Source organism: Somniosus microcephalus, chromosome 14 (assembly GCF_052327205.1).
Source record: "Somniosus microcephalus isolate GS21.2 chromosome 14, FLI_Smic_1.0, whole genome shotgun sequence".
Taxonomy (NCBI): domain Eukaryota; kingdom Metazoa; phylum Chordata; class Chondrichthyes; order Squaliformes; family Somniosidae; genus Somniosus; species Somniosus microcephalus.
In genome coordinates, this window is record NC_141000.1 from 61,613,137 (window position 1) to 61,639,594 (window position 26,458).

A 26,458-nucleotide genomic window follows, 5' to 3' on the forward strand; every position below is an offset into this window, starting at 1 on the left:
GGGGCCACCCAAAGATGGCCAAGGCATCGCCCTAGCGGACCAAATAGTCGAATGTGTGGCCATTTGTGTTTGTTTCTTGAGGCCGAGAATTGGATGTTTGTTTTTTGAAGGCCGATGATGTGATGTTTGTTTTTGACGAAGGCCGAGAATGACGGCCATTTTAGTTGCCCTATTTTGTTAATCCTCTCCAGGTTGTGGGAGCGAGTAATGTGTTTGAGTGTTTTTTGGGGGTTTCGTCTGTTTTTGGTTTTCATGTGGGAAGGTCCCAGAGTTTGTACAATAAACCATTTTATTTATTCACATTGTCCATGTTTGATCTTTGAAGTGTTTGTTGCCTTAACCGGCTGAGGGCTTGCGGAGCGGCTGCAATCATGTTCTATCATTGGCACAAGCCATTCCCTGACAGGGGGCCTAGAAGTGACGTTCAATAAGCCGCCGACGGGCGGCCCTTGGACCTTGTGCCTCCCTCCTGGGCTGGTACTCCTCGTCCTCGTCGTCCTCATGCTCCTCCTGCTCCTCCTCCTGAGGTGGTGGTCCAACGTGAGGCGGCAGTGCCTGAGTCCTGTGGATAGCCAGGTTGTGCAGCATGCAGCAAACGACGACGAATTGGGAGACTCGATCCTGCGAATACTGGAGGGCTCCCCCGGAGCGATCGAGACAGCGGAACCGTTGCTTGAGCACGCCGATTGTTTGTTCTATGAGGTTCCTCGTCGCTTGATGGCTCTCGTTGTATGCCTCTTCAGCAGGGGTCGTGGGCGCGCGGAGCGGGGTCATGAGCTAGGTACACAAAGGATAGCCTTTGTCCCCGATAAGCCATCCTCTTGGGGGAGGCTGTGCCTGGAACATGTCAGCCACAGTTGTCTGTCGCAGGATAAAGGCATCGTGGCTGCTGCCTGGAAAGCGGGCATTGACAGCTAGGATGCGCTGCCTGTGGTCACACACCAGCTGTACATTGAGGGAATGGTAGCCCGTCCGGTTGCGGTAATCCTCGGCATGCTCAAGAGGTGCCCGCAAAGCCACATGCGTGCAGTCAATGGCGCCCTGCACCATGGGGAAGCCCGCTATTCTTGCAAACCCCACTGCACGCTGCTGCTGCTTGTCCAAGGTCATGGGGAAGGAGATGAATTGATGTCTCCTTCTGAAAAGGGCTTCGGTCACCTGGCGGATGCAGCAATGCACGGCGAACTGGGAGATGTTAGCGATGTCCCCAGTAGCGGATTGGATGGAGCCGGAGGCATAGAAGTTGAGAGCCACCGTCACCTTCACTGCCACCGACAGAGACGTCCTGCGCATCAGCTGTGGCTGCAGATCTCTCTGAAGCAGCCGGCAGATGTCTGCAACCACCTCCCTTCGGAATCGCAGCCTCCTAACACACATCGCGGCAGACATGGTCAGATAGGAGGTCTGCTGGCGGTATACCCTGCGTGGGTAAGGCCTCAGTTGGCGACGCCTGTTGCCCCCTCTGCGTCTAGCCAGGGCTGCCACTCTCTCACGGCGTCTGTAAGCCCTTCTGGCATAAGGCTGAAATTCAGCGTTCCCACCCAATGCAGCCCCCATTATATGCTGGCAAACACTGAGCTCTCAATGAAGGCAAAGATAATTGGTAAGCTCTGGCCTGAGCCAAAAATACCTGTCCAAGTGTTGGTCCAAACCAGTAAACTCTCCTCCTTGGTCTCTCTCCAAAAAACCGTTGCACAAGAGTGAATGCTGCAAAATGGCTGGCCTTTATACTGCTGGGTAAGTGCCCTTTAATTTGCGCTCCCCGCAGCCCGGCTGGGCTGTGTACCGTTCCACTTCACAGTCGCTCGGGCCGCCCGGCGCACAATGGGCCGGCGCGAGTGAAGTTCCGGTTCAGGGCGCACAAAAGGCGTTGCACTAGCAAATGACGTCATGATGTGCGCGCGCAGCAGGGCGCGCGCTAAGACTTTGCGCCGGCGCTAAATGTGTACTGAAGTTGGGGCGAGGCGCAGATCGCGCTGCGCCCGGCCGCTAAGCGCCTCGCGCTCGAAATCTACTCCTCCTAAGGCGCTAACGGCTGCCGCGCCCAACTGAATTTCTAGGCCTATGTGTTTTTGGATGATGTTGCCGAGGGGCAGCATGAAGATGAGAAATAGGAGGGGGCCATGGATAGATCCTTGGGGGACACCAGAGGTAACTTCAGTTTCCACATGTACACTGATGACACCAAGCTCTACCTCATCACCACTTCTCTCAACCCTTTCACTCTCTCTCAATTGTCAGACCCATTCGAGAAATCTCAAGTGTGAGTGACAGTCAAGATTGGGACTCAGTTTTAGGGGCCTGATTTTCTTCCACTTTGTGCCCAGAGAACACTTATTTCCTGGGAGCAAAAGGGGTGAAGATGAATTACATCAGTTCATTACCCCCTTTGCTTTGCTATTTCACTCCTGGGAATTCCTGCAAGGGCCCACTGAGTACTTGTATCTGTAGGCACAAGGATTCAAAAGCTGTACAAGTAAGGCTGGAGTGATATCTCCACACCTTCTGGCTCATTTGCCTAAGTCTCCATTTGACAGAAATCCAAGTGGAGCGATACCTACACTTAGTGGATCTTTGTTGGAATTCTCTCCTGAAACCTTTCCACCTCTCCACCTCTCCTCCTTTGAGATGCTTCTTAAAATGTATCTCTTTGATCAAGTTTTTGGTCACCTGACCTAATGCCTCCTTCTTTGGCTCAGTGTCAATTATTGTCTGATTGCACTCCTGTGAAGCGCCTTGGGGTGTTATACTATGTTAAAGCCACTATATAAATGGAAGTAGTCATTGTTATTTGTCCTTGGACCCCGGCTCCCTCAATGCAAAAAAAAAGGTGCCCTTCTTTACCACAGATACACCAAAGGTTTTCAGGGCTGCAGGCCTTGTTTTGGACAGTAACCAGAAGGCCTTTCAGCTGGTGGCCAATACCACTGCTGCAGGCCTCTCCTCCAAGAGGTAAGCCTGCCCCAGGTGAACCCAAGACGTGGGGTAACAACGTGTACATGGAAATACAGGCAAGTTCAGGTCAGGTGGTGAAGGCTTTGTTTATCATGTCTAATTGATATCTTGGGTTATGCTGGGTGCTGTAGCGACTGCAATGATGTTTGTATTTCCTCTGTAGTTGAACTAGTTTCCAGTACTGCTTTCTCAGATTTGATATAATATGAGTTGAATTTGTGATGTCATCTTTATAGTCAGCAATGCTCCATTAACTTGATGTTTGAGGGGGTGGGGGAGAACGAAGAATAAGGTAAAGGCTAAAAAATATTTTTCCTGATAGAATAAAAGAGCAAAAAGGGCCATTGCATGGATCTTATTATGGATGCAGGATAGGGTCTCGGCTTTCTTTCGCATTTCTTTAGCTTTTGCTAATTGTCTGCTGCTACTTTGGTGAATTTGTGTTACTTTTTTTTATAATGTAATGATTATTTTAATCCATGTTGTGATTTTTGGGGAGTTTCTTCCTTGTTGCACCTACCACCAACGATGCTATCTCCTCCCTATAAAGGACCAAGTACTGTTGTACAGATGAGTGAACACATCACTAAACATCTAATTCTGTAAGTGCAGTAAACACTCTAGTCTTCCCTCAAAGAATGTCCTAGTTCCATTATTTCTCTTTGAAATAAGCCTCAATTATCAGTCTTCTTAAACAAATGTGTTTGAACGTGCACTAAAGCCAATCTGTCACAATAATCTCTATATTTTATTGAAAGTATGATTCAGAACAAATAGCAGATTTAATCACTATCATATGCTATTATGTCATTTATTATATAGACATCGGTAATAATCACAATATCCTCTGACATGATTCATGACAGCAGTATACTGAAATTATAATTTATTCCAATAAATTATTCCTTAATAATTTCCTGCATGTGCCAAGTTCTGGAATTAATTTTCTTAAATAGAATGGAACTATAACAAACAAACTATAGATTGTGAAGAATATCATTGTAATAGTATTGTACTATATATCATTCACTTGAGATTTCATAACTTTTTCAATTTGTGAGAGACCGATAACCAATAATTATGGCGGGTGAAAATAAAGGCCCTTTTGGTGAATAAAAATAACGCTTTCAGCACTAAATTTCAAAATAAGGGTGATGCTAGAACTCAGATGGATGAACCAATCAACCAAATTCCTAATATTTTCCATCAGTCTGCAGTCTTATGTCTCTTGGTTTTCCAGTTGGTTTCTCACTCTCTCAGTTTTAGTCCACTACACATAGTCCGTCACAATTAATTCTTCCCCCATCATGATGATCCATCATTCAGATACATTACACAGTTTTATCAGAGGCTAGTTATTCCAAGTCTTTCTGCACTGTTTAGTGAGAGGTAGCTGCAAATATGGGTACTAGAGGCAGTACTGTAGGTGAATTTGTAAGAGGGTGTGACCCCTAAATGCAGCTGTCAGCCACAATTTGTGGATTTAGAAATATACCAAGAAGTACAGTTTGCAGAGCTGTATTCTGCAGTTTGATTGTTTTAGCAAAAATGTGGAAAATCCACATGACTTTAAAATCTATTCTTCAATGTTGAGCGTGGAGAGTATTAAGTGATAATTCTTTCAAATAGATTATACTTTACTTTTATCTAAGCAGTGTAAATATCTGCTGATTAATTTTTACAACGCATATATCGTTACAAAAACTAACTGACACTTGGGGACCTACATTTAGTTCAATTGTATGCCCTTCGTACCAGGGTTTTTATGACAAACTGTGACTCATTGTTTCTGGTCAGATATGTTTCACAAAAGTGCCTCATCAGATCAGTGTGGACAAAGTCAGCTATTCACAAATGAGCCACACAGAATCATGCTAAAACCAGTATTGTTGCCTTAACATAAGTGTGAATGCATCTACTGTGGCCATTGTTAATCTTTCTAGCAAAACAGAATGGCTTATTGTGGCATGAAAAGGAAACATTTTACATTCATTCCCTGGATTGTTTTTTCAGAAAGCCCAACAGATCTGTTGAAAGTTAAGAACTGCACCATTTTTGAGTTAGACTCTTCAATATTTTATAAGAAATCATTTGCTTTGTTGTATTTACAATGTGTGAGGAAACGTAGTTTATTTAGTAGACCACTATGGAAATCCCAAACTGGTTACAAAATAGTCAAAACTATACTGAGCTTTTATAATCCACTGAATAGTCTAATCAGACTAACAATTTCAGTTGGTAAATATTCTAATTATTATTTGTCCCAATCCCCTTAATGCATGAATTTTGTTTTAATACTTACCAAGGTAAAAGATGATTGCATTGGGAATTGGATAAATACTTGAAGGAGAAAAAATTGCAGGGATATGGGGAAAGAGTGGGACTAACTGGATTGCTCTTCGAAAGAGCTGGCGCAAACTTGATTGACTGAATGGCCTCCTTCTATGCTGTAATATTCTATGATTCCATTAGTATTTGTTTCCTGTGCACTGCCCTGGTAATGTGCATTTGCCCAAATCTCGCAATAACTCAGCTACACCAAAATAACATTTTCATTTTTCTTTAACCTCCCAGAGATGTCGGGGAACATAGGGTCTAATGAGAGGGAGGAACTGAATGAAATCAGTATTTGTACTTAGGGAAATTGATGGGATTGAAGGCCGATAAATCCCCAGGGCCTGATAATCTACATCCTCGGATACTTAAGGAAGCGGCCCTAGAAATAGTAGATGCATTGCTGGTCATCTTCCAAAATTCTGCAGACTCTGGAACAGTTCCCATGGATTGGAGGGTGGCTAATGTAACCCCACTATTTAAAAAGGTGGTAGAGGGAAAATGGGGAATTTTAGCCTGACATTGGTCGTGGGGAAAATGCTAGAGTCCATTATAAAAGATGTAATAGCAGAGCACTTGGAAAACAGTGACAGGATCGGGCAAAGTCAACATGGATTTACAAAAGGTAAATCATGCTTGACTAATCTACTGGAATTTTTTGAGGCTGTAACTGGTAGAATAGATAAGGGAGAACAAGTGGATGTGGTGTATTTAGACTTTCAGAAGGCTTTCGATAAGGTCCCACATAAGAGATTAGCATGCAAAGTTAAAGCACATGGGATTGGGGGTAAGGTACTGACTTGGATAGAGAACTGGTTGGCAGACAGGAAGCAAAGAGTTGAAATAAATGTTTCCGAGTGGCAGACAGTGACTAGTGGGATACCACAGAGATCGGTGCTAGGACCCCAGTTTTTCACAATATATATTAATGCTCTAGACGAGGGAACTAGATGTAATATCTCCAAGTTTGCAGACAACACAAAGCTGGGTGGGCGTGTGTGCTGTGAGGAGGATGCAGAGAAACTCCAGTATGATTTGGACAGGTTGGGTGATTGGGCAGATGCAGTATAATGTGGATAAATGCAAGGTTATCCACTTTGGTGGCAAAAACAGGAATACAGATTATTATCTGAACGGCAATAGATTGGGAAAAGGGGAAGTGCAACGAGACCTGGGTGTCCTTGTGCACCAGTCGCTGAAGGTAAGCAATCAGGTTTAGCAGGTGGTTAGGAAGGCAAGTGGTATGTTGGCCATCATAGCGAGAGGATTTGAGTACAGGAGCCAGGATGCCTTGCTGCAGTTGTACAGGGCCTTGGTGAGACCACACCTTGAGTATTGTGTGCAGTTTTGGTCACCTTATCTGAGGAAGGATGTTCTTGCCATGGAGGGAGTGCAGCGAAGATTCACCAGACTGATACCTGGGATGGCAGGAATGACGTATGAAGAGACTTTGGGTCAATTAGGCTTATATTCGCTAGAGTTTAGAAGAATGAGAGGGGATCTCATTGAAACTTGTAAAATTCTAACAGGACTAGACAGACTAGATGCAGGAAGGATGTTCCTGATGGCGGGGGAGTCCAGAACCAGGGGTCACAGTATAAGGATAAGGGGCACACCATTTAGGACTGAGATGAGGAGGAATTTCTTCACCCAGAGAGTGGTGAACCTGTGGAATTCACTACCACAGAAGGCAATTGAGGCCAATTCATTAAATGTATTCAAGAAGGAGTTACATATATTTCTTAAGGCTAAGGGGATCAAGGGATATGGGGAGAAAGCAGGGACAGGGTACTGAATTTGGATGATCAGCCATGATCACATTGAATGGCGGAGCAGGCTCGAGGGGCCAAATGGCGTACTCCTGCTCCTATCTTCTATGTTTGAACCTGTGACGCTCTTCCTTGCCATAGCAGAATGAAATGCTCAATTTAGAGCAATTTTCTAGTCTGAACTCCCTCAAACTGCAGACTACTTCAAGACTATTTGAATTTGGTTTGATTCACTATTTCTTACTATTTACTTGACCATGATTCAAATGCTTGAATCCTGGAGAACAGAAGGAGGATGGCTCATATACACTGCCAAAATAATTGGACAACCTACTGTCTGATAGTGTCTTCAAATTTTAGATAGATGTTGGAGTTTAATATAGATCACAAAATGTGTTTATTAGTACAATTTATATATTCATTAATAATATGGTTTAAAAGACACGGACTAGATTAATTTTAAAATTAGGTGTGGAAACAATCAGATAACCTATCTGCTACAAGTACTTATGTTACTATTAAATGTAGGCTGACAGTAAAACTAATATGAGGTAATAAAAAGAGACGTATTCTAAATCTGTTTTATTACAATATACATTTTCTCCACAGTTCCAGCAAAAATCTACAACATCTCGTCTAACATCACAGTCAATGAAGGCAGCAATGTGACTCTTGTGTGCTTAGCTAATGGAAGACCAGAGCCTGTCATAAATTGGAGACACATTTCCCCTTCAGGTAAGAGTAATGTTTAGCATTTCTGAGCTCAATCCAGACTTATGTAAACAAAATTGCTGTTGTATCGATCCATCTGAAATATTTGACATTTGGACAGAATTTATTGTAAAGCTTGCTGTAAGTGCACATTACAGGCTTGCTAACTTTAAAAGGGTAAAAACCCTGAGATTCTATTTGAACACCAGAACAGAAAGAGTTATTCAGTGCAAAAATACAACATTGAACCACAAACTAGACAAAGAAACTGGAACTAGATATGTGGAATATCGGTAGTTTTGTTTCAAGCATAACTGGTTTTAAGCATCACTGTTTTGTGTGTTTGGCGTAGTCTGTAAGGTGTAGCCTTGATTTAGAATTGTGCACTAGAAGCTTCTTATCCGCACCCCTCTCCAACTTACTCTATTGAAGGAATTGACTGATGCTAGATATGATTCCACAATCACTGACAGATCCACTATCTTGCCTAAGTAGTCATTCTTCTTGTGTGAGCATATACAGTGACTGTCAAAAGACTATTTGACTATGAGGGCTCTGCAGTAGATTCTGATCCAGTCCTCACATGGTCCCTAAACACATGCTTTTTCCTTAAGGTTACTTGGATAAAAATAAGAGCAGGAAACGGTTCTGATTTTCCCTCCTGCCCTCTCCCTAACCAAGAGACACTGTAGCCAATCAGGCTTCTGCCCCTGCTACAGTACCGAAACGGCTCTCATCAAAGTCACAAATGACATCCTATGTGACTGTGACAAAGATAAACTGTCCCCCCTTGTCCTTCTCGACCTGTCTGCAGCCTTTGACATTGTTAACCACATGATCCTCCTCCAACGCCTCCCCACCATTGTCCAGCTAGGTGGGACTGCACACGCCTGGTTCCATTCTTATCTATCTAATCGTAGCCGGAGAATCTCCTGCAATGGATTCTCTTCCAGCTCCTGCACCGTTACCTCTGGTGGTCAACAAGGAAATATCCTTGTCCCCCTCCTATTTCTCATCTACATGCTGCCCCTCAGCGACATCATTCGAAAACACAGCATCAGTTTCCACATGTACGCTGACAACACCCAGTACTACCTCATCGCCTCTCTCACCCACTCCACTGTTTCTAAATTCACAGACCTCTTGTCTGACGTCCGACATCCAGTATTAGATGAGCAGAAATTTCCTCCCAACTAAATATTGGAAGCCATGATCTTTGGTCCCTGCCACAAACTCCATTTCTTAGCCACTGATTCCATCCCTTTCCCTGGCAACCATCTGAGGCTGAACCAGACTGTTCGTAACCTTGGTGTCATTTTTGACCCGAGATAAGCTTCAGACCACACATCCACCCCATCACGAAGACTGCCAGTTTCCATCTCCGGAACATAGTTTGACATTTTAAAAATTAATTCATGGGAGTTGGGCTTTACTGGCAAGGTCAGCATATATTGTCCATCCCTAATTGCCCTTGAGAAGGTCGTGGTGAGCTGCTTTCTTGAACCACTACAGTCCATGTGGTGAAGGTACATACAAAGTGCCGTTAAGGAGGGAGTTCCAGGACTTGACTCAGCAACGATGAAGGAATGGCGATATATTTCCAAGTCAGGTTAGTGTGTAACTTGCAGGGGAGCTTGGAGGTTGCTGTGTTCCCATGCACCTGCTGCCCTTGTCCTTCTGGGTGGTAGAGGTCCCGGGTTTGGGAGGTGCTGTCAAAGAAGCCTTGGCAAGTTGTTACAGTGCATCTTCTAGATGGTATACACTGTAGCCACAGTGCGCTGGTGGTGGAGGGAGTGAATGTTTAATGTGGTGGATGGGGTGCCAATCAAGTGGGCTGCTTTGTCCTGGATGGTGTCGAGCCCCTTGAGTGTTGTTGGAGCTGCACTCATCCAGGCAAGTGGAGAGTATTCCATCACACTCCTGACTTGTGCCTTGTAGATGGTGGAAAGGCTTTGGGGAGTGAGGAGGTGAATCACTTGTTACAGAATACGCAGTCTCTGATCCATTCATGTAGCTACAGTATTTATGTGACTGGTCCAGTTAAGTTTCTGGTCAATGGCCCCGCCAGGATGTTGATGGTGGGGGATTCGGCAATGGTAACCCCATTGAATGTCATGGGGAGGTAGTTAGACTCTCTCTTGGAGATAGACGTTGCCTGGCACTTGTGTGGCGTGAATGTTACCTGCCACTTATCAGCCCAAGCCTGAAGCCTGACTCCACCCCTGCCTCAGCTCACAGCTGCGAAAACCCTCATCCATGCCTTTGTTACCTCTAAACTTGACTATTCCAATGCACTCCTGGCTGGTCTCCCACGTTCCATCCTCCGTAAACTTGAGGTCATCCACAACTCTACTGCCCGTGTCCTAACTCGCACCAAGTCCCATTCACCCATCACTCCTGTGCTCGCTGACTTACATTGGCTCTCGGTTAAGCAATGCCTCGATTTTTAAAATTCTCAGCCTTGTTTTTAAATCCCTCCATGGTCTTGCTCCTTCCTATTTCTATGATCTCCTCCAGCCCTACAACCCTCGGAGATATTTGCGCTCCTCTAATTCTGCCCTCCTGAACATCCCCGATTTTAATTGCTCCACCATTGGTGGCCATGCCTTCAGCTGGCAAGGCCCTAAGCTCTGGAGTTCCCTCCCTTAACCTCTCTGCCACTCTACCTTTCTTTCCTCCTGTAAGACACTGCCTAAAACTTACCGTCATCTGCCCTAATATCTCCTTATGTGGCTCGTGTCAAATTTTGTTTTATAATGCTCCTGGGACGTTTTACTATGTTGAAAGCATGATATAAATACAAGCTCCTCTTCTTATTGTTGTAACAAATAAATAACAGTTATATCTGGTCACGTCCGCAAGTTCCAATAAGCAATTCCTTAGAGGCCATGTATTCCATCTTGCCTATGTAACAATTACTTCAGAAAGTATTCAATTGTGTGAATTGCTTTTCAGTGTGGTAAGGTGCTATTTAACTGCAATTATTTTACTACAAATTTTGCTATCAAATGTTTAAATTTGAAAAACTTTAAAATGAAGAAATCAGCAATAAATCTGTGTGTGCGTGTGTGAATAGCTATGCCTGCCACACTCGAAAGTATTACGTTGTCATACCTCCAAAATATGTCATTCTGTTCAGAACGAAATTACCAGAGATAATCAAATTCTCTGCAAACATCTGTACCTCAGAATAGCCATCTTTTTGCTGACAGTGAGAGTTTCCAGGTGTGGTATTCACTGTTAAATCTTCAAATGTACCAATCATAACCTCATGGCCTCACTCTACCATTACCATCAAGCCAGGGGACCAGCCCTGGTTCAATAAGGAGTGTAGAAGAACATGCCAGGAGCAGCGCCAGCCATACCTAAAAATGAGGTGCCAACCTGGGGAAGCTACAACACAGGGCTACATGCATGCTAAAAAGCGGAAGCAGCATGTTATAGATTGGGTTAAGCCATCCCACAATCAACGGATCAGATCAAAGCTCTGCAATTCTGGCACATCCAGTCGTGAAGGAGGAGGCTCCATGAATATCCCCATCCTCAATGATGGTGGAGCCCAGCACGTGAGTGCAAAAGACAAGGTTGAAGCATTTGCAACCATCTTCAGCCAGAAGTGCTGAGTGGATGATCCATATCGGCCGCCTCCTGAGGTCCCCACAGAAGCCAGTCTTCAGCCAATTCAATTCACTCCCCGTGATATCAAGAAACGGCTCAGTGGACTGGATACAGCAAAGGCTATGGGCCCCGACAGCATTTGGCTATCGTGCTGAAGACTTGTGCTCCAGAACTAGCCGCACCTCTAGCCAAGCTGTTCCAGTACAGCTACAACACTGGCATCTATCCGACAATCTGGAAAACTGCCCAGGTATGCCCTGTTCACAAAAAGTAGGACAAATCCAACCCGGCCAATTACTGCCCCATCAGTCTACTCTCAATCATCAGCAAAGTGATGGAAGGTGTCATTGACAGTGCTATCAAGCAGCACTTACTTACCAATGGCCTGCTCACTGATGCCCAGTTTGGGTTCCGCCAAGACCACTCGGCTCCCGACCTCATTACAGCCTTGGCCCAAACATGGACAAAGGAGCTGAATTCTAGAGGTGAGGTAAGAGTTCTGCCCTTGACATCAAGGCAACATTTGACCGAGTGTGGCACCAAGGAGCCCTAATAAAACTGAAGTCAATGGGAATTGGGGAGGAAACTCTCCACTGGCTGGAGTCATACCTAGCAAAAAGGAAGATGGTTGTGGTGATTGAAGATCAATCATCACAACCCCAAGGCATCACTGCAGGAGTTCTTCAGGGCATTGCCCTAGGCCCAACCATCTTCAGCTGCTTCATCAATGAGCTTCCCTCCAACATAAGGTCAGAAATGGGGATGTTCGCTGATGACTGCACAGTGTTCAATGCCATTCACAACTTGTCAGATAATGAAGCAGTCCATGCCCACATGCAACAAGACCTGGACGACGATCAGGCTTGGGCTGATAAGTGGCAGGTAACATTCGCGCCACAGAAGTGCCAGGCAATGACTATCTCCAACAAATGTAAGAAGTCACACAACACCAGGTTATAGTCCAACAGTTTTATTTGAAATCACAAGCTTTCGGAGCGCTGCTCCTTCGTCAGGTGAAGTGGAGAGATCCTATCGTATCAGGCAACAGAATCCTGTGTGAGAACCTCTCTGGATACATCGAGGGCATCCTGAAACCCATCATACAGGGAACCCCCAGCTTCTGTCGTGACACTACAGGCTTCTTACAGAAACTCAGCATCCACGGACCAGTTGAACCAGGAACACTCCTCGCCACGATGGACGTCTCAGCACTCGACACCAGTATCCCCCACGATGACGGCATCGCTGCGACAGCCTCAGTACTCAACACCAACAACAGCCAATCTCCAGATGCCATCCTACAACTCATCTGCTTCATCCTTGACCATAATGTCTTCACCTTCGACAACCAGTTCTTTACCCAAACACACGGAACAGCCATGGGGACCAAATTTGCACCCCAATACGCCAACATCTTCATGCACAAGTTCGAGCAAGACTTCTTCACTGCACAGGACCTCCAACCAACGCTATACACCAGATACATCAACGACATTTTCTTCCTATGGACCCACGGCGAAGAATCACTGAAAAGACTACACGATAACATCAACAAGTTCCATCCCACCATCAAACTCACCATGGACTACTCCTCAGAATCGGTTTCATTCTTGGACACATGAATCTCCATCAAAGACGGACACCTCAGCACTTCACTCAACCTCAGGATGCTCCAGTTCTCCAGCTTCCACCCTAACCACGTTAAAGAAGCCATCCCCTATGGACAAGCCCTGCAAATACACAGGATCTGCTCAGACGAGAAGGAACGCGATGAACACCTACAGACACTGAAAGACATGCTCGTAAGAACGGGATATGACGCTCGACTCGTCGATCGACAGTTCCGACGGGCCACAGCAAAAAATCGCATAGACCTCCTCAGAAGACAAACACGGGACACAACCAACAGAATACCCTTTGTCATCCAGTACTTCCCCGGAGCAGAGAAACTACGCCATGTTCTTCGCAGCCTTCAACATGTCATCGATGACGACGAACACCTCGCTAAGGCCATCCCCACACCTCCACTACTCGCCTTCAAACAGCCGCCTAACCTCAAACAGACCATCGTTCGCAGCAAATTACCCAGCTTTCAGGAAAACAGCGACCACGACACCACACAACCCTGCCAAGGCAACCTCTGCAAGACATGCCAGATCATCAACACAGATACCATCATCACACGTGAGGACACCACCCACCAGGTACATGGTACATACTCATGTGACTTGGCCAACATTGTCTACCTCATATGTTGCAGGAAAGGATGCCCCGGAGCATGGTACATCGGCGAGACCATGCAGACACTGCGACAACGGATGAATGGACACCGCGCAACAATCGCCAGGCAGGAGTGTTCCCTCCCAGTCGGGGAACACTTCAGCAGTCAAGGATGTTCAGCCTCCGATCTTCGGGTAAGCATTCTCCAAGGCGGCCTTCGAGACACATGACAACGCAAAATCGTAGAGCAGAAACTGATAGCCAAGTTCCGCACTCATGAGGATGGCCTCAACCGGGATCTTGGGTTCATGTCACGCTACATTTAACCCCACCTGACGTAGGGTCATCCAGACTCGAGTCGTCGTTGGCTTGTTCTCTCTACACAGATGCGGCCGGACCTGCTGTGATTTCCAGCAAAGAAAATGTTTTTGTCTGTTTTTTGTTTTTCATACAGACCATAGCATCTGCAACATTTTACCCCTTGTGACCCCACCTCATTGTTCTTCGATGTAATGTTTTCCTGACTGACCTGTTTGGACACCATTCACACCTTTGATTGCTGTGATTATCTCTCTGCCGAGGTGTGATAAATGGCAGTTAGAAAGATTACCTGTAATCATCTGGCATTATTCTCTGACTATATAATCTGTGTCTATAGGCATCTCTCCACTTCACCTGATGAAGGAGCAGCGCTCCGAAAGCTTGTGATTTCAAATAAAACTGTTGGACAATAACCTGGTGTTGTGTGACTTCTTACATTTGTCCACCCCAGTCCAACACCGGCATCTCCGCACCATATCTCCAACAAGCGAGAGTCTAAACACCGCCTCTTGACATTCAATGGCATTACCATCGCTGAATCACCCACCATCAAACTCCTGGGGGTCACCATTGACCAGAAACTTAACCGGACCAGCCACATAAATACTGTGGCAACAAGAGCAGGTCAGAGGCTAGGTATTCTGCAGCAAGTGTCTCACCTTCTGACTCCCCAAGCCTTTCTACCATCTACAAGGCACAAGTAAGGAGTGTGATGGAATACTCTCCACTTGCCTGGATGAGTGCAGCTTCAACTCAAGAAGTTTGACACCATCCAGGACAAAGCAGCCTGCTTGATTGCTACCCCCTCTACCACCTTAAACTCCCTCCACCACCAGCGTACCATGGCTGCAGCGTGTACCATCTACAAGATGCACTGCAGCAACTCGCCAAGGCTTCGCAGCACTTCCCAAACCCGCTACCTCTTACACCTAGAAGGACAAGGGCAGCAGACACATGGGAACATCACCATCTCCAAATTCCCCTCCAAGTCACACATCATCCTTCATCGTCGCTGGGTCAAAATCCTGGAACTCCCTACCTAACTGCACTGTGGGAGTACCTTCACCACAGTGGTTCCAGAAGGCAGCTCACCACCACCTTCTCATGGGCAATTTGGGATGGGCAATACATGCTGGCCTTGCCAGCGACACCCACATCCCATAAAAATGAATAAAAATTGTGAATAAGACACATATAATTTAGATAAATATATTATAGTGTGTGGAAGATCCAAGTATGATTGCCTGGCTCACAAATAGTAATGAATGAATTCTGTGTAGTTCTTTCATAGCTTGAAATTTAAAGTAATGTATTGCAGGGTGGCAAGATGGCACAATGCATTGGTGTTCCAGCTTTCTGTGTCACCGAGTGGTAGATGCAACTCTGTGCCAATGATTCCCGACATGGTGAGCTTCAATCTCAGTTATGACATTTTAGGAGGTACAGAATAGAGTATGCAGGGAGAGAAATAAAATGTAAGGACTCATAAACACCAGGGGGGAAAAATTGGGTTGCTTTGCGCCTCTCGTTACCACACTAATGGGGCGCAAAGGAACTAGCACCCGGGCGCGGCGCCGCCCATGCCGCCCACGAAATTCAGTGGGAGGTTAGCGGCGGCACTAACCGGTAGCGTCCCATGGCACTGCGACACCGTTGATGACGTCTTCGCCCTGCGCACCACCCGCTCTCGCCCCGGCCGCGATCTTTGGGAGCGCCCCCTGACTTACCACTGGACACTATGTCCAATGGGGTCAGGGGGGGCCTATCTGCGGACGGGGAGGCGCTATTTAAAGTTGAGGTGCAGGCGGCCATTTTTGTTGTTGGCTGCCTGCCAGCACCTGCCTGCGCTCCCGTCACCGGCCTCCTGAGCCACCCCCCGCGGAGTGCCGGCTGGGCCCCGAGTCGTGCTGCGCAAGGCCCCTCCCCTTTAAGAAGGGGAGGAAGGCCTGCAATACCACGGCGCGACATGCCACAGCTCGTGGCACTGCGGCACATTGCACCGCAATATTGACTCGCAGCGCCCCAAGAGGGATGCGGGGCGCTTCCAGTCACGCACCACTTCCCTCTTGGGGTGCAACCACTCAATTTCCGGCGCTAATTTTTCCGGGGCGCTATGAAGTTAGCACCCCAAATGGGGCGCTACTCAATTTTTAGCCCCAGCTCTTTTACATGTCCTGCTGACCAGTTATAAAGGGGCAACAGTAGAAAGCTGGAACGGGTTTGAGAAGGCTAAAAGGGAAGAAGGTTATAAACATTACAAAATGTTGTTGTATGTCACCTCTTCATAGATTTATTAAAATAAATGATTAATTTTCTATTTAAATGTCATTTTTTAGTTTAATGGCTAGGCTGCTTGTGTTCAGAAGAGGAAGTAACAATTGAGATTCTTTTAAATGAAGTGTTATATTTAATGTATCCAATATATATTTCCAAACTTTATGAATGAGTTAAGCTGAAGCTGCTGTAAGTTGTCTGAGCATATCTTTGAGTGCACTTGATGTCACAATTTTGTGCCAGAGTTAAAACTAGGCATTGTAGATTCACAAAGAGAAATGCATCACCATTTCTTCACTGAAAAGAATAAGTTGATCTTTAGACTGAAAACATATGATTAAAACAGGCCATTAAATAATTACTTCAAGAAACAATGTGAGGTGACAAATAATACTAACTAAATTGCTTTTGAATATAACAGCTTCAATTAAGTTGCGCTAATAAATATAACCCTTCATGTTAAAATTTATAGTTTTTATATATTTTGTCCTTGGGTATATTCCTATCTAGAAATTGGTTTACTGAACCTGATTTTATTCCTGCCTGTAGTTATGATGCTACTGCTGAGGTACAAACCAGTAATTTATATTGCACAAGATCAATAAAATATCTAATCATGTTTAACTTGGCTCCTGATGTGCCAACGAGAAAAAGGTATTATTTTAGTTCTGAGCGGCAGTTCCCATTCCACTTCCTCGAATGCAATTTATTTTTAAAAATGAATCTCAGTGTCCAATGTTTTATATCAATGCCTTTTGGCTAATTAATGGACACTTGTTTATTTACTTATGCTGTTTCACCACTCTCTTTGCCCCCACTACCATATGTGTGAAGGTTGGGAATCTCTGGGCTGGATTTTGTCAATGGGGGCACGTTGGGGGCGGGACTGCTGGTTGTCAGGTTTCAGTCCTGCCCCCAACGACGTCTGGCCAACCCACGCTATTTTCCCTTGATTAACCTTACCGGCCAATTAAGGGAAAGCCGGTGACAGAGGACGTCAGCGAATGACGTTTCATCTGTCGAAAATTTTTTGACAGATGTATTGTCAGTGTTTGACAGCTTTGAGAAGCTGTCAAACACTGACAATCTCTGTTCTAAGGTGAGCCCTTGCACTGAAGGCTCACCAAAACCTCTTTCCTCAACAGAAATCAGATGGCTGCTGCATCTGAGAATGCAGCAGCCATTCTGTCATCTCTGCTGTTGAGATGAGGCTCCTCCGGATCCCCAAGGGTTGAAGCCTGCAGGAAGAAGCAAAGGTAAGTAAACTTTTTCTGACACTTTACACTCACCTCTCATACTTACCTCTCCACACTTGCACCCATCACTCACCTCCACAGCGGACTTTTCGATCCCTCTCACCCTCGCAAACCCACTGCTCGCCTCGCTGACCCAGGCAAGGTTCGCAGCCATTGGGAAGCCCGCACTTGCAGGGGTAAAATGGTGATAAGCCTCAAAACTGCCTGTTAACTACCTGTTAACAGGCAGTTAATTGACTCTCATCCCCTTCCCACCTCGAGGAGACGGGACCTGCCTCCCAGGAAGATGGCACGGAGGCGGGTTGGGAGCGGGTTCAGTACCCGCTCCCAGTTTCTGCCATTTTCCCGGCAGTCCTGCCTCCATACCCACCCCCCGAGGGCTGGGAAAATTCTGTTTACTTTCTCTCCCTCTCCACAACCCCCGCCTCGCCATTCGACCCTTCTCTAACTCAGAGGCACTTTAACCAATATTATTTCTCCTAATGCCACATCAGCTGAGATCAAATAACCTAGCACAGATCGGGGAGCAAATCGGGGAAATTCCTGGTCTGCATGGCTCAGTTTCGCATAAGGCAGTGCACTTACTAAGCCTTGTTGCAGTGGCACTAATCATCGTTTTTCCTAGATATCAAATAAAATTTCCTGAGTCCAAAGATGGCAGTGTGTGTGTTGTTAATAGGGTTTAAAATGCTGGTCAACTTGATGTGCCTCAATAAATCCGAGACTCGATGTTAGCGAAACAAAACAAGGCTTTTATTGACTTAGAAGGTAACACACAGAGGAGAATGTATCTTCCATCCAGAGGTCTGCCGTACTGGATGTGCTGCAGGCTGGGCCAGCTTACATAGGAGCCAGGTATGGGCGGAGCCCTACGCACAGTACAATACAATGGAAATGAAACTGAAACCAACCACAGTCACAGGCAGAGAAATACTGATGAGTGATGAATGGAATATTTCATCACATTCACCCCTTCTATAGATTTAGCCTGTTCGGTGGTTTGATAGTCCTCTGCGACCGACGTGGCTGTTGTGGTGCCGCGGGTGTCGGCTGGGTGTCCCCGGTGGCCTCCTGGGTCTCTGCCGGGGGTGCCGCCAGGGTTGTTGAAGGGGTAGTTGGTGGGGGTACCGTTGGTCGATGTTCTTCCGGGGGTGATGAAAGAGTAGTGGGTGGGTAAGTGTTGCTGTGGTCGATGTTGCTGCTGTTGTCGTGGTTGTTGTCGTTACCGGCTGGGGCGACGTCTTTTATGGACACAGTGTCCTCCCTTCCGTCGGCGTGCCGGACATACGCGTATTGGGGGTTGGCGTGGAGTAGGTGCACTGACTCCACGAGAGGGTCTGTCTTGTGGCCCCTCACATGCCTTCGCACGAATACCGGACCTGGGGTGGAGAGCCATGACGGCATGGATACGCCTGAGGTGGATTTCCGGGGAAAGACAAACATTCGCTCGTGAGGCGTGGCATTAGTGGCAGTACACAATAGCGACCGTATCGAATGGAGCACATCTGGGAGGACTTCCTGCCAGCGGGAGATAGGGAGGCCTTTAGTCCTTAGAGCTAGAGTGACTGCTTTCCATACTGTCCCGTTCTCGCGCTCCACTTGACCGTTACCCCGGGGGTTGTAGCTGGTGGTACGGCTCGTGGCGATCCCCCTGGACAGCATGTACTGGCGTAGCTCTTCACTCATGAAGGACGCCCCCCTATCCGTATGGATGTAGCTCGGCATACCGAACAGGCAGAACAGGCTGTTGAGGCATTTAATGACCGTGGCGCTGGTCATGTCTGGGCAGGGGAAGGCGAATGGGAAATGAGAGTATTCGTCCACAATGTTCAGGAAGTAAACATTGCGGTCGACGGACGGGAGGGGGCCCTTGAAATCTAAGCTGAGCCGCTCAAAGGGCCGTGTAGCTTTGATTAAGTGGGGTCTATCTGGGCGGTAGAACCGAGGCTTGCACTCAGCGCAAGTGCAACAGTTCCTGGTCAGGGCCGAACTTCCTCAATCGAGTAGGGTAAGTTGTGGGACTTTATGAAGTGGAACAGCCGCGTGACCCCTGGGTGGCAGAGGTCATTGCGGAGGGTCTGTAGCCGATCCCCGGTGGCGCTGGCACACATCCCTCGTGAGAGGGCGTCGGGGGATTTGTTAAGGGCCCCTGGCCGGTAAATGATGTCATAATCGAAGGTGGAGAGCTCGATCCGCCACCTAAGAATCTTATCATTTTTAATCTTCCCCCTCTGTTTATTATTGAACATAAACGCTACCGACCGCTGGTCGGTAAGTAGGGTGAAGCGTTTGCCGGCTAGGTAGTGGCGCCAGTGGCGCACTGCCTCCACGATGGCTTGGGCCTCCTTTTCTACGGAGGAGTGTCTGATCTCGGGCCCTTGGAGGGTCCTCGAGAAGAAAGCTACGGGCCGCCCCGCCTGGTTGAGGGTGGCCGCCAAGGCAAAGTCAGACGCATCACTTTCCACTTGAAAGGGAGTGTTCTCGTCCACTGCCTGTAGCGTGGCCCACTCAATATCCTGCTTAATGCTTTTGAAGGCGGCATGGGCCTCAGCAGAGAGCGGAAAAGAGGATGCTTTCAAGAGGGGGCGGGCTTTGTCGGAGTAGTTGGGGACCCATTGGGAATAATAAGAAAATAACCCCAGGCACCTTTTCAGGGCTTTGGGAGTGTTGGGCAGGGGCAGCTCCCGTAGGGGGCGCAATCGGTCGGGGTCTGGTCCGATTTCCCCATTCTCCACCACGCTGCCTAGTATGCAGAGGCGCGTGGTGTTGTAAACGCACTTGTCCTCGTTGTAGGTGAGGTTGAGTTTTTGTGCGGTTTTCAGGAACCTCTCGAGGTTCGAGTCGTGATCCTGCTGGTTGTGACCGCAGATGGTGACGTTGTCGAGGTAGGGGAAGGTTGCCTGCAAGTGGTGGTCATCGACCATGCGGTCCATCTCCCTCTGGAAGACCGAGACCCCATTCGTCACCCCAAAGGGGACTCTGAGGAATTGGTAGAGGCGTCCGTTCGCCTCGAAGGCGGTGTACGGGCGGTCCTCTGGTCTGATAGGGAGCTGGTGGTACGCTGACTTGAGGTCGATGGTGGAGAACACCCGGTATTGGGCGATTTGGTTCACCATTTCTGATATGCGGGGTAGCGGGTAGGCGTCTAGTTGGGTGTACCTGTTGATCGTTTGGCTATAGTCGATCACCATCCGTTTCTTCTCACTACCCCTTACCACCACCACTTGGGCGCGCCACGGGCTATTGCTGTGTTCAATAATGCGCTCTTTCAGGAGCCTGTCTACCTCGGTCGCGATAAACCGCCTGTCCTCCCAGCTGTACCTCCTGATTTTGGTCGCTATTGGCCGGCAGTTAGGGGTAAGGTTCGCGAATAGCGAAGGCGGCTTTACCTTCAGGGTAGCCAGACCGCACACTGTGAGGGGCGGCTGGGACCCACCGTAATTGAGCGTGATGCTTTGGTGGTAGCACTGGAAATCCAGGCCCAAGATCACGCTCGCACATAGATTCTTCATGATTAATACTTTAAAATTATCGTATACAGTTCCGTTAACGGACAATTGTACCGTGCAGTAACCCATAATGGTCGATGTCTGGGTTTTATCAGCCATAGAGATGGTACCCCGAGTAGGGACCACCTTTAGGGAGAGTTGTTGTACCAGTTCAGGGTGGATAAAACTCTCCGTGCTTCCACTGTCAATTAAACATTTAACCCTGCACCCGTTTACCTCGATGTCCACCATTGATTTGGATAGCGGGTGCGGCCTGGTCTGGTCCACTGTGACCGATGCCACTGTAGGGCCCTGATCGAGACAAGATGGCGTCCACGCTGTCTGCTCACAAGATGGCGGACCCCACGAGGTCGGGCAAGATGGCGTCCAAGATGGCCGCTCCCACGGCGCACACGCGGCGGTGGCGGGTTTTCCGGCGGGGTTCCCTCTGCACACCTTCCCGAAGTGCCCCTTCTTACCGCACTTAAAGCAGGTGGTGCCTTTCGCCGGGCACAGGTTTCTGGTGTGCTTCGGCTGCCCGCAGAAGTAGCAGTTGGGTCCCCGACGCGTCGCGGCTGTCGTAGGGCTTCTGGGGGGAGAGCGGGGCCCCGACGGTGTCGGGCTGCCGGGCGGGGAAGATGCCTTCCAAGATGGCGGCGCCCTTGTTGCACACGTGGCGGCGTGGACGGCGCGGGCTGAAGAGTAGGCGTCCGAGTTTCTCTGGGCCACATCCAGGGATCGTGCTGTGTCCGCAGCCTGTTTCAGGTCCAATCCCGTTTTTTTCCAGCAGTCTCTGCCGGATGTAAGTGGAGCTGAGGCCTGTGATAAAGGCATCGCGAACAAGCTCGTCAGTGTACACTGCGGCTTTTACATCTTGGCACTTGCAGTCTTTGCCAAGCGTTTTCAGGGTGCCTAGGAACTCCTCCACCGATTCCCCAGGTCGCTGTGCGCGAGTAGCAAGCAGATGCCTAGCATACACCTCATTCGTAGGCTGCTGGTAATGCAGATGTCGCAGGCGGCCGGGTACGTGTCGGCGTCTTGGATGAGGGGGTAAACCCGGTGGCTTACCCAATTCCGCAGAATTCCGAGTTTCATACTCGCAGCGTCCGTAGCGTCTTTGACGGCTGCGGAATTGTCCATACACATAAACCAGTGTCCAAAGCGTGCCGATGCGTCCGAAGCATGCTGGTCCAAATCCAAACGTTCGGGTTTCAAGAGTTGATCCATTGTGTTGAAAATTAAGTCAATAAAATTGATGTGCCTCAATAAATCCGAGACTCAATGTTAGCGAAACAAAACAAGGCTTTTATTGACTTAGAAGGTAACACACAGAGGAGAATGTATCTTCCATCCAGAGGTCTGCCGTACTGGATGTGCTGCAGGCTGGGCCAGCTTACATAGGAGCCAGGTATGGGCGGAGCCCTACACACAGTACAATACAATGGAAATGAAACTGAAACCAACCACAGTCACAGGCAGAGAAATACTGATGAGTGATGAATGGAATATTTCATCACACAACTAAAAATGGAATATCTGCAAATACTGATAATCTCAAGCAATAACATCAAGTGCTAGAAATGCAAAATAGGCCTGTAAAAATAAAAGGCACATTAATGTTTTGTGTGGACTTACTTTAAGAGCTGGAAATTGGGAGCACACCAAACTCCTTAATTGTACAAATGTTTATAAAATAACAAGTCACAACTTCCATGAGCAGTGCCATGGGACATTTGCTTGAGTGCTTTATCTATCTAAAATAAACCTGGCATTTTGCAGATGTCTGTAAAACATCATAGGTCACATTTCAAACTTTGTTATAGGTAAAAAGAAAGTTTATAAAAGAAGAGGAAGATAGTTGGTAATTTCATTCTGAGTTCTTCTGACCTTGAGCCAGAAATTTACAGTTGCCCTGTGGTGGGCCCAAAGTGTTTAAAAGCAGTTGGCAAATACCTGGATTTACCTTTGTAACCACTTTCCCACAGGGAGTACCTCAGCAGTAGCCCTGAGGAGATAGGACAGGTTAGTAGTTAAACATCATGACCATGCTTAGACTAGCTATGAGCAATGCCACAGGAGGTCTAATGGTTCCTTATAATCAGATTGAATGTCCGAGTCATTCCATGTTATTCCACTTGTTTAACTTTATCTGAGTAGTAGAATAAACTATTTGTACTACACATAAATACAGAGATAGATAATTACATATGTACAAGAAACTATTCTGGTACCCATGCTCCATTCACATTAGAGTGTTCAGAATAATGCAGTGTTTTCCTTTATATTCTGCAGCCTTATTCAGCAGTACAGGGATAATTTTAAATAATATTTGACACCGACAAACATTGAGCCAGATTTTCCGCGCCCCCACTGGTGGGTACAAGGTGTGTACGCACCCATAGGGGCCTTACAAGTGCCAGTTTCAGGCATGCGAAGCGCATGCGCTAAAACCTGGCAGTTCTGATCTGTCAAGAACCTCTTCACAGATCCTCTGCCTGCCCGGGAAAAGGGCCTCCATGGGCAGAGAGTTCTGCTTTCTGCACAACCTCCGCCCATTGAAAACCTTTAAAAATCTTACGCCTGGTAAAAGCAAGCGTAAGGCCTGCTTTTACCAGCGTAAGAGTTTTAAAAAGTAAAAAACTCATTTATAATTTATAAATACTTTTCAAAAAGATAAGTTTATTTTAGCCACATAAAAATCTTTAAATATTTTTTTCAAAAAATTTAAATTTTCTTTAAAATATTTAATTTAATGTAATTTTAACTAATTTTAAATACGTGATTTAAAAAAAATTATTTTGGCCTAGAAATTCATTATAGCCACTTTTGGGGCGGTAAAGTCGGGCGGCCGCTAAAGTTTGCGCCCGGCGCAAATTCAAGGCCACTTCTCCGATATTCATTAGCTTCGCCCTCAGAGTTTGCTCGAGCGCTAAAACTGGCGATGCACGCCTCTCTTTAGGCGCTAAGCCGGAGGTGCTGAGCGAGAGCGCCGAGGCCGGGCGCAGCGCAGGTGCGGCCATTTCTTGATTGACAGCAGACACCCTGGCGCCGGCCAGCTCTTAAGGGGGAAGGGTCGACTTGGTCTGCTGCCACGCCCTGGATAGTGGAGCCCTCCAGCTAGGCCTGAACACTGCTGCTGGACCCAAATAGCGCCTGAAGCCATGGAGAAGGCCCGTGAACGAGCGCAGCGCTTCTCAGAGCATGATCTGAGGGTGCTGGTTGGTGCTGTGGAGAAGAGACGCCATGTTTTGTACCCGGACAATGGCAGGAAGGCGCCGCGCCGCCTCTACCGGAGAGCCTGGAGGCATGTCGCCAGCAAGGTGTCAGCCAACAGCGAGGTCCCCAGGAGCGGTGTCCAATGCCGCAAAAAGTTTAATGACCTCACTAGGATTGTCAGGGTGAGTACCCTTTCCAGTGCCCTCCTCATCCTTGCATGTGCACCTCACATTATGGGCAAAGGGACCTGAAAACCCTAATGGCCAGCCCTCATGCAGCAGCTATGGGAAAGTCATGAACATCAATTGCACATTCTGCACTTAACACACTGGCCAGGCTATTCGACCATGGGAGGCAGTGCACACAAGATCAGGGCTACACACTGTACTTAGAGGCCGTCCTTTCTCTTGCAGGCCAAGCTGGCCAATAATAGGAAGAGCCGGACTGCGACCGGGGGAGGCGGACCCCAGATCCAGCCGCTCACCGAGCTGCAACATCGCGTGGAGCGCATCATGGGTGGCCGGGTGATTGGCCCCGTTGCATCTGGAGATGCCGACCCTGTTCTGGGCACCAATGGTAAGGACATCACCTTTTGGACCTCTCTCGTCCCACTTGCGCATCAGATCTACATCCTTTGCCACTGTCCGACCAATGCGCTGAATGCCACCACTCATGCATCCCTCGCTGACGCCCTCTCCTCACTCTAAAGCTACTCTTGTGCCTTCCTGCTTTCAGATGGTGAGGAGGAGGTCCCTGAAGTTGCCAGTGACAGCCCCTCAGAAGAGGAGGAGGAGGAGGAGCAAGAGGAAGGCAGCCCATCAGGGGAACCCTCAGCCGCGGCAACCCATGCCAATGTAGGGGACACGTCTTCCCTGGAGGGGAGCGTGGGGGAACTGTCGGAGGGGAGGGTAGCTCCTGGGACCAGCGGCCTGCAGAAACGCGGGAGGGGGGTGGGAGCTCAGCGGCCTTCTCCTCAGAGGGGGGAAGGGTCGGAGGGGAGTCCAATTGCTGGGCCCAGCGGCGTCCAGCAACGCAGGAAGGGTCGGCCAGCTCGGCGGCCTTCTCCCCAGAGGGAGAGTCCGGCCTCCAGTCCGGAGACGGCCAACGCCAAGGAGATGGGACGCCTCGAGGACTTGTCCGCGGACTCGGAGCGCCGGCACACGGAGCTCATGGGGGTAGTGGCACGGTTGCCTGAGGCCATCGAGTCCCTGTCTCGGAGTGTGACCGACGTCGGGGCCTCACAGGCCATCAGTTTGGTGGAATTCGGGGCAGAGCAGGCAGCGAGTCGGGCGGCATTCGGGGCAGATCAGGCAGCGAGTCGGGCGGCATTCGGGGCAGCTCAGGCAGCGAGTGGGCAGCTGATCAGTGGTGCCGTGCAGTCACTGGGTGCTCTGATGCGGTCACTGAACAGGGCAACACGGGCACTCACTGCTGCCACACTCGCTGTGTCAGCCAAGCATCGCCAGGGCACCCGGCGCGCTGCACCAGCACAGTGGTCTGTCCTTCGGCAGATTGGTGCGCATGCTGCAGTGCTGGCCCGGGCGAGTGCCAGTGTCTCAGGCGACCAGCGAATGCCTGCCATCCGCCAGCTTGCCCCCATTCCTCCAGCTGCCACTGCCACTCCCCCAGTGGAGCTGCCAGGAGCTGCTGCAGCGACTGATGCTGGCCAGCCACAGCTGCAGCATTCACCAGCCGGCCGCTCGACGGCCAGACCTCGATTAGGCCGACCCCCAAGGGCATCTGCCGTCACGACATGTGCCCCTCAGGAGCCTGCCCCCAGCCTTGCAGCAGCCAATGGCCTTACTTTGAGGAGGAGCAGCAGGGCGGGCAGGGGCCACACAAAGATGGCCAAGGCATCGCCCTCGCGGGCCAAAAAGTAGAATGTGTGGGCAGTTGTGTTTGTTTGTTGAGGCCGAGAATTTGATGTTTGTTTTTTGAAGGCCGAGGATGTGATGTTTGTTTTTTACGAAGGCCGAGGATGACGGCCATTTTTGTTGCACTGTTTTGTAATCCTCCCCAGGTTGTGGGAGTGAGTCATGTGTGTGAGTGTTTTTTGGGGGTTTCGTGTGTTTTTGGTTTTCATGTGGGAAGGGCCCTGAGTTTGTCCAATAAACCATTTTATTTATTCACATTGTCCATGTTTGATCTTTGAAGTGTGTGTTGCCTTAACTGGCTGAGGGCTTGCGGAGCAGCTGCAATCATGTTCTTTCATTGGCACAAGCCATTCCCTGACAGGGGGCCTAGAAGTGACGGTCAATAAGCCGCCGACGGGCGGCCCTTGGACCTTCTGCCTCCC

General features: G+C 48.3%; 1 protein-coding gene across 3 annotated transcripts in view; it reads left to right on the plus strand.

Moving 5' to 3' along the window:
• lsamp (limbic system associated membrane protein) overlaps positions 1 to 26,458 on the plus strand; it is a 1,225,843-nt gene that overhangs the window by 736,457 nt on the left and 462,928 nt on the right. For all 3 annotated transcript variants that reach the window (XM_086006581.1, XM_086006582.1, XM_086006583.1), the window contains exon 3: positions 7,668 to 7,793. In XM_086006581.1, coding sequence (XP_085862707.1) covers positions 7,668 to 7,793 — 126 coding nt within the window. The remainder of the gene's footprint in view (positions 1 to 7,667; positions 7,794 to 26,458) is intronic.